A 13,393-nucleotide genomic window follows, 5' to 3' on the forward strand; every position below is an offset into this window, starting at 1 on the left:
GGGTGTCCAGTTGCCTACCGATGGGCTTTGAGTCTCCACTCTGCACTCACCCACCTTTACAATGATATTTTTTGTTCTTTGATGCTTGATACCTGATCCCTTCGACAGCTTGTGGTCATACAGGCTGTTGTGCTTCTTTCATGTGGGCTTTGTTGCTTCTGAGCTAGTTGGCTGCTTGTTCACTATTTTTATAATTTTACTCAAGTGAAAATTACTTTAAGTACTTAAGTTATGCTTAAATTAAGTATACTTATTCATTTTCTTGTTTAGTGACTGGGACTCTACAGGGCATTTAGTATATAGTAATCCTCATCAACAGTTTACAACATTAAATTACACTGATAGCAACCAAACTGAATCCAGTAGTAGAAAGGGAAAATAATGTCATACAAAATTTATCGAGTTATGCAAATCAGACAAAAAGCAGTTTCATAATAGTATGTTAATTCTAAGTCCTCGACTTATGGTGGAACTCTGTTCCAATGATGCTGTCATAAAACAGTTTTAATGCTGAAGATATTTTACTTTCATTTCCATTTATTTGTTTTTTATTATCAAACTGTGAACATCAGAGAATGACATCAGCAGTATATGTAGCACACAGAGCAGCAGTACATGTAGCATAGTATAAGGATGTACAAAATAATAAGAAACAAAACCAGATTCTTAAGTGTAGTTCATGGTTAATTAGAATAACATCTAAATTTGAGGACTACCCACAGTTTCTCTCCACAACAGTATTTTGACTTTCACAAAAGCACACAGACCCTGAATGCATTTTTATAAGTTGGGCTTCACATTTGATTATTTTCTTTAAGGGCAACTGATTACAGAACAAGCATTTTCAAAGCCACAAATTGACCAGACCTTTAAGGGAAGGTCTAACACTCGGGTTTAAAGAAAGATACATGATTTAAAGAGCTAAGAGAAAACAGTATCTGGAGGGGCTTATCAAACTACAATATTCTTGACCGTCTTCCTCAACAGGGGAAATAACATAGGTACAGATGTTTCTTGGAGATTCTTTTTGTGTTTGAAGTGGTTTGTGTTTTTTTTTGTGAGAGAATTTCCTATTCAGATATACAGAATATTAATAATAAAATTGAAATATTTTATCTAAAAAAAAGGAAAGATACATGATAAAAAGGGTAAATACTTGAACTGAAGATAGTATTTCTCAAGAGCTTTCAGATACATGATGACTTCTAGCCCAAGTCCTTCCTCCTGCCCACGCACACTTCCCCCTTCTCAGAACTGCAGGTATATGCCTTGCAGAAAGAAACGTTTCCTAAAGGAGCTCAACAGTGCTTACTGACCTCAAAACACAACCTGAAAACATGTTCCATTTCCGCCGCCCCCTCCCCCAAAAAACCTTTCAATATCCTCACTTGGAGAGATTGTTGTTTCTAGCACCAGATACAACTATATTTGCCCAGTTGAAAACAGGTGAGATCTGAAAGTGATTAACTTTAAATTCATATACTAATTTTTACAAAAATATTAATTTCATGAAACATTGCTTTAGCTTTAATTCCTTAAATTGCAATTGTCCTTTAGATTTCAAATTTAATGTTTTCAACAGCTAGCAATTAACTACTTTGCCAAAAGAAATGGTTCAAATGATTAAATTCATATAACCTCTCCATGGGTAGTGCAATTAATAAATCCTGGCTACTTGAACAAATGTTTTGAATAAAGTCTGTTACACCGGAAATGCTACCTAGATTTTTAAAAGGTAATTTTAAAAATTTTGTGATTTAAAAAAGAAAAAAAGCTAAATATAATAAAACATTTAGAATCATACCAAATTTTAGAAACCATACCAAAATTAATAAATCACATTATTTTTTCGTAGAAGCCTGAATTTAAATTTCTATGATTTTACTTTTTAATAATCATTTGATTTTACAACTAGATGTATAATTCATTAAAACCTATTTACTAACTTCATACATAAGTATGTTAGCTAGCAAAATATCACAGCTAGAGTTAACTAAGCTATTTAGGCATTCCTGAAAATTAGCCTGTTTAGCTTAAAGAAAAGTATTTCTGCTTATATACATGACATTCGAATTTTAGCATTGGTACAGTTTCTGAACATTATTTTTCAAAGCTACATTCTTTTAATAAAAACCATGAACCTAGCCCTATTCAAATAAAACCAACAGAACACTACTTGATATTTTGCTTCTACCTCAAATGTAACATATTATGTGGCTGAAATTATAGAAAGTTTCTTATGTGTAAAAGAGGGATAGCACAAGGAGTGAGAGGATATGTGTGCTTTTTAAAAAAGATATTGTAGCGCAAAACCTCCTATTTAAAAATATAAAACAAATAGCTGTCTAAAACTTTGGGTCCCCCACCCACCAAGAACAGTACAGGTTTCACTGTTATTTAACGCTCATACCCACACAGGCACAAACACTCATACATACACCCCATAATAAAGCTAAGACCTTTTGCACCTAATATTAAGAAGGCAATAATAAAATGAAAATCCATATTCTCTCAGATGAAAGACATTCCACTGGTGATTCTGGTTCAACAATTTTACAGTTAAACAAAATTAATTCCACTCTCAAAAATCCATTGACCTTAAGCTTTTAACAAACATTTTCAACTGCTGAGATTACTGTCAATATTTACAGATCCTTAAAATTATATTTAGCTGGAACCACTAGTATATGTGATATTAATACTTCTTTGTAAATGTGTGCTTATCCATAACACAGCAGAAGAAACAGCTGCTACTCACTGGGAATCTTTGGGGTCCCACAGCAGGTCTTGGCTGGTTTGGAACTGGTAGCAAGGGCACTAGAAGAAAAGGCACCTTGCATTACAAACTTATTTTATATAACATTGATACTTCTTATAAAAAGGAAGTCTAATATTTTAAAACAGCCCAAAAAAGGAAAAGAGGAGATGAGAACTTTTATTTTGGCATACAGTAGCACAAGCAGAAATTAAAATGTCTTTGCATTAAGATGAAATAGTATACAATTTTTTAAAATCTAGTTTGCTTTTCATTTACCTGTTATCAACTATACATGTCTAGTCCAGTTAAATGTAAGTACTAATCTAAATTCTCTAGAAGCAGAGAGAAAGGAAGTGAAGAAACAAGGAAGGGAGGCAGGCGGTAGGGAAAAGAAGGCTTCCGTCTCGGGGGAACATGCTCACGGAGTGCTGCCGAGAACCCAAAGAGCAAGCAATCAAATAAATAACTCTTAAGCAGACACTTAGAAGTTATATATTACTTTCAGATACTGGAACTAAAATAGATGTTTTTAAGCACTTAAAATTACATTGAAATGGTCTGCCTAATGCACATAATATAAGCTATCAGAATAGCAGGTAAAATTTTAATATAGGATATTTTTCATTTCAGAAATTCCTGAAATATCTTGAAATAGAGATCATACTTCTAAGCATCAATAAAAATTACCTTAAATATAAAAACTTAGGATATTTTAATGTAATAGTTTAATTACATGAAAAATAGACGCTAGAATAAACTATTTTTATTTAGTGTCTTGTTTTTATTTGCTCAGGGAATTTCACACATGAATCTTTATAATTAGCATCATACTTCCACAGGTTCAACTAAAAGTAGGTGCCAATGTCAATGATAAAACAGAAAATGTGTGACTCAAAGAACTTACTTTTATAAGATGCAAAAATGGCAAGTAAGAGTGAATTATTCCCTTGAGAGACTAATCCAGTAAATACCCATTTTAAAATCAGGGTGGGTCAACTTCCAATGCCATATAAAACAAGATTAATTCACAGAGCTAGTTAAAATACACTGCAGTACAAACATCAATATTTGAAGCGAAATATGTAATAAGGATGCAGAGAAGAAGTGCCATTGAGTCATTTCTGACTCACAGCAACCCTACAGGACAGGGCAGATCTGCCACTGGGTTTCTGAGACGAACTCTCTGGGAGTAGAAGCAGCTCTGGGTGTGGCAGCTCTGGCTGCCCTTGCAGTTAGCAGTCCAACACATAACCTACTATGCCACTAGGGCTCCTTACTTCAAGCAACATAAATATGTTTAACATTAAGTACCAAGGACAAAAGACCCAGATACTCAGAAATTCTACCACTTACTTTTAAACCTAGAATTTGAAGCCCTGTTGAATCTCTGAGACTGTTGCCCCTTTGAAATTCTGAGACTGTAAATATTTACGGGAGTAGACAGCGCTGTCTTTCTCCGAAATGTCAATTACTATTGCTTAATTCCAATACAATGAAAGAGTGACATCTGTAAGCCTCTTTAATTGGAAGAAAAGGAAAGCAAGAAACCTAGGAAAGTTCTCTGGAAGAAATCTGGTTATAATTAATAGATTTCTTACACAGAAGCCTTGTGCCTTGTGGCAGCTTCCAAAAAGCATGAGTTTCTTTCCCCGATCCCTCTCCAAGACAAACTGTGAAATATGCAGGAGAGACAAGGAACCCAACCTATTAAAATTGAGTAGCTGAGAGCAAATGTAAAGTGAATAAGAACAGACAAAAATTTAGCACAGCCCACCCCTCCACCCCCAGATTAAAATCTTGGTGAAATTCCCATCGATTTTTAATCTGTCTAGGTAGAAGACTATCAATCTAGTAGATGTACAACTCCTACTGCCATATCTGTACCACTTTCAAAGGTAGAGAACTTTAATTTGTTTAATATTAAGAGGCCATTCTACTTCAACTCTGAATTCTGAATAATCAGTTCTCCCATTATTTAATGGTCTAAGTGGATTAAGTTTTCAATTTACTAAGACAGATGTAAAAATAAAAATCTAAAAAACAAGTTAAATCTCCCCTAAACTGGTTAAATAAATTCTAATATAGTGAAACATCCCTCAACCTTAAAAGAAAAATATACATGCCAGCAGAAAAAGATGTGCATAAATTGTTCGTTTCTTTGTAGAGCAAACTGTAGAGAAGAAACCCATCTACCTGTATTTTCAAAAGTATTTGTACATGAACATAAAACATTATTAAAACTTTAGAAGGGTACATCGCCACCTCTGTGTAATGTGGGGGTGGGGGGGATGGCAAAGAAGGTGGTAAGGACAATGGGGGAGGGCAGGGAATAGTAGCAAGAACGGGGGACTTTATACCCTTTTTTAAGGCATTACTAAATATATGCTTTTACAATCCATCATAGGTACCATTCTGGTAATAAATAGTGCCCTGTTCAAAAAATTATACCCATATGAATATTTGTAAGTAGGAAATACTACATAAAGTATTACTCAATTTTCAGAATATCCATGTTCAGGCAACTTATTAACTACTTTACAGTGATCCCCAAAACTTCCTGGTCAAGTGGGTCCCACTCCTTTCTTTTTGGTAACAGTTCACAACCATCTAGTTAGAGGTGTGACTAGAATAATTCTCTGCACTAGAATCTAACCAACCAAACGAGCAGGGGTTATAAAAAAAATATGTTTCTATCTAATAACCCCTAGAGAAGAAAAACTGAAAATAAAAACTTTGCATTCAAGACTGCTTTATTAAAGTTTTGCATCGCTTTAGAGAAAATGAAAGTGGAAACCAAACTTTTGTCAGAAACCTGATCCTGACATTGCTGAACCACCCACGGAGATTAGTCAGCATCGCAGAGCGGTTTCCCACCTAGAAGACACTGCATGATTCCCTTGCACCTTTACCTCTTAAGTTCCAAAGGCTTCTGTTCTTTTTCTTAGGCTAAAGAAAATCTGTGCAACTTACTAATTTGCCAGTTTTCCATTCAATTTTACAAATACAGACTTAAGTAAAAGTTGTGTAACTAAAATTAGGGTTAGTGCAGCTATGTCGGGGAAACAATTGTAGGTAACAATATGCCAAAGATTGGTTTAGTGAGAGCCATCTGTTCTCCTTGCAGGAGGCCATGTATTCATTCACACAACAGATATTTAATGAGAGTGCACCATACTCCTCAGTGAAGTTGACGTAGAAAAGCATGCACACTCCTTGCTCTTGAGAACGTAGTCTTGCAGGAGGACTAGGGCAACACGTGATCTGCAGGAGAAGTGTGATCTGCATGATCATGAGTTCATGATCTCACTTGATCCAGACCCCTCCCACCCTCGCTGAGACATGTTTTTCATTTCCAGATTCCTCCCTATTCCATGTGTCACTCCATCCCAATTACAACTAGACCCTCTTCATCTCCTTCCAGTTTCTATCAAGCTACAAAAAATTGTTGTTATTTCTATTTCAAGAAGTTTTGTTTTGTTCACCAGTATATAGCAAATTCTGGGAATAAAGTAATAGGCTCAATAAACGTTTGTTAAGCAGATGCTAAGAGGACACATTTCATATAAATTGTTCAAAATAGTCCCTTACTTTAGCAACATGTTTCTGTAACAACATTAAGTAGCTATTCAATTACAATTTTTAATCAATGGATTTGCATCTCCCAATCAGCAAACAATGGAATTAACATGGTGCACACTAAATAAAACCTAAAATTAACACTTATTACTATTAACATTTTCACCATGAAATTTATGAACTAGAACCCTACATACACTTCAATAAGTATCTTTAATGTGTTCTTTAAATTTAAATTGCTTCCTCAGTACTTTGTATTAAATCATAAAATATATTATTTAAATGTCTATACATTTAAATGTATGCTGGTGCAATGGAGTTGGTACAAGCTAAAAATGTGTTTTCATGGATGAGGGAAGGAATCCACTCATCTTTAGAAACTTGAAGATGAAAACTATTTTGCCACAGTGGAAAAATTGATTGATATATGCACAGCAATCTATAACATTACTCAAAATAGTAAAAGGAATCTCTCTCACATACACACCTTGGACAGGAGTTACAACATTCCCTTTGAAATGCGGATTTATATGGATATTCTTGGGCTGCTGTGGAGTCACCGGAGGCGGGGTCATCATTATTCTCGGGGCCTCTATTGGGGGAGGCATATGCATCCCTTGAGGCGGCGTGGGATGATGCGGATGTTGCAAGGGAAGCAGAGGTTGTAGCTGCTGCTGCTGGAACAGACTCCTAATTGGCTGCTGCTGAGGAGGCGGTGGTGGTGGAGGTGGAGGTGGCTGTGGAGGAGGAATTAATCTTGGAGAATGAGTCTAGAATCCACAAACACAAAAAAAGGGAAAGAAAAATTCATATAAATCAACCTTTAGAAGAAATGTAAAGAATGCTGCTCTCAGTTCTTGCACACACAGCCCTACTCCTTGAGCTACACAGATCTGGTGAAAACAAACCAACAAAACCACAAGAATCACGCTAAATAACAGCTCCAGGATGAGGGAGCACAGGGTTCGAGAGACGTGGAGAAGAGAGCAGCTGGGGGGATGGGGTGGGGTGGGAGTGGTAAAGGTCTGAGAGGGTAGTATTTGGATTCAGGTCCCCCCCAAAAAAGAAGTACATCATACAGAAGGAATAACAAAATTCCCTGAAAGAAGCACCAGGGCAGAAACATTCACCTGACTGGTGAACTAAAAGGAGACTAGTGTGGTTTAAGAGCCATGAAAAGATAAAAAAAGACTGAGAGTGTGTGGATATTACATACTGCAAGTGGTCACAGAGCTTGGGTTATTTTGTCATACAAAGAGAAAATGAGTACTAGTAGTAGCAGCAGCAACAGACAATGTATACTGACAATGTTGCATATTTTAAATTGCTCACTTAAAGGTTACTATATAAATTGACTTAATCTTCCCAATAATCCAATGAAATAAGCTCAATTACTATTCTTTCCTCAAAGTCAAGTAGGTGTTAAGTAAGTAACTGAGATTTGGATTCAGAAAACCGGATTTCAAAAAAGTTGTGCCCATACTGCCACTAAAAGCAGAGACAGTATAGAATATTACATACCAGTTATCTAGGACAGTTGCTTTCCCTGGGATGGTGCCAAATTACGGTAGGCTTTTGCAACAAACAATTGTTATGATGTCATGTGTTTTAGGAAGATTACGGCTAACAATGGGTAGATGGACTAGGTAATGATTAGGGGTGAAGAAAAGCGATGAGGAGCAGAGATTTCAGAAGTACATTTAAGTCAAATCTTGAGAGCAAATTGTCTACGGCCTTGGTTTCACTGTCTTTTCCATAGCGAAGACATTCCCAAAACTCCAAGACTACTTTAAATCTGTGGGACATTTCTTGTACAATTCTGTATCTTCCCCTTTTCTAATTTGCCACACTTGTAAGGGCAAGGACTTTATATAGCATTCAAATCTGTATTTCCAGATATTGACTGAGGTACATCTTATTACAGAGATAAAACACTAACACAGGGACAGCTAAGGTAATGAAAAATTGAACTGGAAATGACCAGTACATGGTCACAAACTCAACATTTTAAAAAAAAGTGTAAGGGAAATTTGGAAGAGTAGAGACTACGGTTGATATAGAGACAGAAGGTGATAGCAAGGATAATACTGCCAATTGAGAATATTGAATAAAAAAAGGACTAAGAACTAACCTCTAAGAAAATTGCAATTTAAAAAATAGTAATAAAAGGCACAAGAGGAACAACCGGAGAACATGTACCTCCCCCCAAAATTTAGACACAAAAAAGGGATAATCAGTGATCTCAAAAATCTTAGATAGGAGTAGTCACACAGGATAAGAAGTGACAAAAAAATGAAGTGATGATTCAGTGTGTACCCTTCAGTATAATGAAAAGAATAAATTCATGTAGTGAATTTGGGAAGAAGCAAAGGTAAGCCAAAAGAATAATCTCTCCAGAATATTAAGAGGTAAAAAGTTAGAGACAAACAGCTCTAGGGTGGAGGTGGGAGTGAGCAGGGTAAAGGATGTTTGTGATTTGAGGGGGAGGAGCAGTAGAGTGAGATGAAGTTCATTTCCCATAGCCTTGATCGCTTTAGCAAACTGGCCATTTTAAAACAGCATGGACTAGTAAGGATTAGAATTAGAATAGAGCTTAGAGCATCATTTGGCTTCAGTCAGTCTCAGAACTCCAGGATTATGTCATTTACCTCAGGATTCAAGTTAACTTAAACTTCTAAAGCACTTTGTGTGATATGTGTGTTTACATAGTCTCAGTTCAGCCTCTTTGAATGCGGTAGGTTGGGCATGTACCCCCTCTTCATAGACATGAAAACAGGAAGTTCAGTGATGTTTCCAAGACTATGGAGTCAGTGATCCGAAAACAGGTCTCCTATGTGGTTGTTTCTCATACATTTATTGTTTTCCTTTGTTAGCTAACAAATGTATACCTCCTAAAATATGACATTTCTACACAGAAGCAAAGTGTAGTTTTCTTCTAAATTCACATAAAAAGGCCAGGTGGACACATACTTTTATTGACTGTTTTTGTCCTTGAAGATTAGCATTTGAAGGGAAATGCTAGAAAATCCTAACACTGAATAAAAAACTACTACAATTCCTCCTTGCTTCTCATATGTCCCACTTTTTAAATCGAGGAAGATCAAATGAAATCACAATGGCAAATGTGTGACTTCTAAATTATAAAACATGGATATCAACCCATCTCTTATGGAGAGTTTGAATGAATGAATACGACTCTGACAGAAACTACTGAAAATCTATGGCAAACAGTATAAAGACTATTTTTGCAAAATAAAGAGCCACTGCCAAAATTATATGGTTTACAAACTCAGTACTTTTAAGTGTTGTTCTAGTTAGAAGTGCCGTTCTATACAGCTTAAAGATAAACCAAGGGACTCAGGTGATTCTTGCCTTTTGAGAGCTTCAAATCTCTTATTTAATTCTTCTTTGTCAGAGCATAGAAAGTATTTCTTACTACCAGATCATAGAACAACTGATGAAATTGTATTACAGATCAAAAAGCACTATTCCAATTACTAAGCTTTAATTACAGATGGAGAGGAATGAAAAAATAACCCCTAAGAGTAGTTTTCATTTGTTCTAAACTGAAAGCTATCACACACAAAAATGATCAAAATTACCACTACAGGAGGCTGTGTAGGAAGCAGAGCAGGTCTGTGATCTTTCATCCTCCCCCTCTCACTGTTGTCGCGTCTCTGGTCACCCATTCCACGACACATTAGAGAGCCTCCTCGCCTTCCTCCCCGCCTGGAACCATAGCGTCCCTGCTTATGCTGTCGCTCTCTCTCTTCAAATTCAAGCAATGCAGCTTTGGCTTCTGCGGAAAGTTCTATTTGAAAAAAATGCATATGTGTTAGATACCTTCCGACAAGCTAAAATAGGTTTGTAGGGAGAAAACAGAAAAAAAACATATATAATGAAATGCCGGTACAGCAAGGGCTTCACCCTCAATATACATTAGTGATAGCAAATATTATAAAATCAGTGGCACTCAATACCCTTTAGTGATACTTAGTTCAGGAAAGACAGTTTTCCTTTGTAATAAGATGTAAGCTAGGGCCTATACGTTTTGAAATAGTTTCATTTAAGATGATTAAAATATGAGGGAAGGTAAAAGGAATGGGGAGTGAAACTAAGCTTAAGCACTGCCCTTAAAGTGCTAGCATTTTGCAATCTTCCCTTGACTACTGCCATCCAATTATTAGAAGCAGCAACTGACATCAGTGAGGAGTAGGCTGAGTATCTTCTCCATATTGAACTAAGTGATAGATTAAAAGTACTTAACAGTAGAAACTATATAGATCACTGGTTGTACTAACTTAAAGGCAAAAACTTAATGAACTCACTTTGAAGTCGAATAAAAAACTCAACTCAAAATTTCCGATTTATAAAACATTTTATTCTGTAAAGACATTTTATAAACGCGCAGTCTGATATGGAAGTCCTATCAAATGCAAGCAAAGTCACACAGGAAGAAAGACTCATTTAGTTCAAGCATTTGTTAACCAACTAGTAGGTGCTCACTGCTTTAGAATACAAAACACGTGGATTTATATTCCACTGGCACAAGGCTCCTATAAAAAGATTCTAAATAAGGGCCCTCGTTTTAAAATAATATTTCAATTTACATTGTGATAACACATCTTATACTCATATAGGTATACTTTAAAAAGATTCCATTATATAATAATGAGAAACATTTCTATGCTTTCCAGACTGAAGGGCAAATTTTACATACTATCAGTCTATCTCATACCTTTGATTCCATAATCGGCTGCAAGATTTTCCAAAACCTCTAAGCCACATTTCATTTTGTTGAAACTGTTTCAAAGACTCCCCCACACACACTCCCTTTCAAAAGAATCTAAGACCCATTTGTAAGAAAATGTAATCTTTTTAACAAGCACAGACTTTTATTTTAATCTTGAGTACATGACTGGTTCACATACACATTTTATGCAGTGAATCAGCAATTATTTTTCTACTGGTTCTAAGTGTCAAGATTAATTTCCGTGTCCCCAGTAATAAAATGGTTTCAAATGACATTTTTAATCAGCAAGTAAAAATGCTTTCCTCCAATTGAGACAAGCTGTCACAAAAGGTCACCAAAATATGACAGGATGAAAATTACAGTTGTAACTTCAACTGAAATGTTAATTTCACTTTAAGTGTTTTCTGAACTATGTCCAGATTTTAAAGTAAAGTGATATAGCTCAATGTAACACTTTTATACTGTATTTTTCCTTTCTAAAATGTTCTTAAAACTTACTGAATGTAAATAATTTAAATGTGAAACATACAATTTGCTTGGAAAATGAAAATAACTGAATTATATAAAGAACTTAAACAAAAAGATTGACTCCAGACCAACAAGACAAGAGCTTGCAAACACAAGGCGCACGACAAACCTAAGAGACAAGAGCTTGCAAACACAAGGCGCACAACAAACCTAAGAGCAGAATGACCGCAACGATTTCTTACTAGATGCCGCGATCTGCCCCACAGTCTCCTTTGCTTTAAATGCAATTAAGATTTAATATCACTAGATCAGAATGGATATATATCAAGAAGTTTCTCTAAACTAAAGTAATTTAAAAACAAAACAGTTTAACATACTACATGTATCAATGAAAGAAAGGAAAACAAAATATGGATGTATACCTACTTTTTTACAGGTTCTAAGTTTCCAACATTAACTTTAGCAATAAATAATAAACTCATTTATTACTTGTACGACTTTCAAGAATTCAAGGTCTACTTCAAAGGGTAAAAAAATAGCTGGGATCTCTGAAGTTCTGGTACTAACATGTACATAAAATTGGTCAATGACACAATTTTTTGTTAGAAATAGCTAGGGGCATATTTCCTTAAAAATAAAACATCACTTTACACGTACAAGGGAGCATCAAAAATTTCATGAAAAAATTCAGTATCTTTTCATTTTGACACCGCTTCCTGTATGTTCTAGCAACCTTTTGTCACTGAGTGATTTACGCTGACGAGCTCATAGGTATTATTATATTACAGGTAGCAAACAAACTAACTCCGATGCATTTAGCTTTGTACCACTCTTGGAAGAACCGAGAAAACATTCGCTCAAATCCTTCTATGTTTAATCCTCAGACTCCTGTCTGAGAAAGAAAACTAACCATCTGTAAGATCTTAACGTAAACGAAAACCCAAAATTCTACTTCTAACCCAATCTGAATTCAAAGAACTTAGATTCTTTAACTGTTTCCATGAATTCCGTGTTTCTCATATTTAACGATGAGAGCAAGTGGAGGGGGCGGGGACACACACCATTACTTCACTGTTCTCTTTAAAGAATAGTGTTGTTAACATTAACCAATGATATAAAAAATTATCAATACTCAAACTGTTCAAAGACATCAAACTGCTCAAAGTTGCCGCAAAATACATTATCATATGAAAGGGTGTGTGTGTTCTGGTAAAATATTTCAATCCCATTACAAAGACTAGTTTAACAGATTTACAAAAATTGATTCAGTCATTTTTATACAGAACCTGAAATTTCTATTACTAAGAGTACATAAATAAACCGATAGCCAAACTTTATGCAAATTCCTAGTTTACCATACTGTAGCATTCTCTCACTAAAATTATGTAAAATTTTAGTAAATTTTAAAATTTTAAATTTTAAAATGACATGTAAAATTAATCTGGTGTTTGGTGTAGGAGAGTAATTTAGGTAATCAAAAAGATAGTTTACCAATTTTTTTAGATAGAAAAATCTTTTTTAGCGTTGAGAATTAACTTTTTGTTGACTAGAAAATTCAGGTTTCTAAGTACTAAAGTTTCTTGGGTTAGTGTTTACAAACATTGGAGCAAAGAAAGGCACTTTTAAGAACTATAGTCCTATTACTAGGACAATTAAAATTGTCTTATTATTTAGCCAAACAACTTCATTGTACAAAAATATAACTAAAGTGCTTTTAATAATGTTTAAAAGAATGTTATAAATAAGTGTGGTGAAGAAGGCTGATGGTGCCCAGTTATCGAGACCTATAGTGTCTGGGGACTTAAAGGCTTGAAAGTAAACAAGCGGCCATCTAGCCC

At 35.2% G+C, this 13,393-nt stretch overlaps 1 protein-coding gene across 4 annotated transcripts in view; it reads right to left on the reverse strand.

Moving 5' to 3' along the window:
- Nucleotides 1-13,393, reverse strand: part of RBM33 (RNA binding motif protein 33) — a 155,557-nt gene that overhangs the window by 72,500 nt on the left and 69,664 nt on the right. For 2 of the 4 annotated variants that reach the window (XM_045290092.1, XM_045290090.1), the window contains 3 exons: nucleotides 9,937-10,145; nucleotides 6,822-7,071; nucleotides 2,759-2,817 (listed from right to left, as the gene is read on the reverse strand). In XM_045290092.1, coding sequence (XP_045146027.1) covers nucleotides 2,759-2,817; nucleotides 6,822-7,071; nucleotides 9,937-10,145 — 518 coding nt within the window. Of the gene's footprint in view, nucleotides 1-2,758; nucleotides 2,818-6,821; nucleotides 7,105-9,936; nucleotides 10,146-13,393 lie in introns of all 4 variants that reach the window. The other 2 variants (XM_045290091.1, XM_045290089.1) reach the window with 1 other exon arrangement.

This window comes from Echinops telfairi, unplaced genomic scaffold (genome assembly GCF_000313985.2).
Source record: "Echinops telfairi isolate 266 unplaced genomic scaffold, ASM31398v2 ScPeMD7_31;HRSCAF=116, whole genome shotgun sequence".
In the NCBI taxonomy this organism is placed as follows: Eukaryota; Metazoa; Chordata; class Mammalia; order Afrosoricida; family Tenrecidae; genus Echinops; species Echinops telfairi.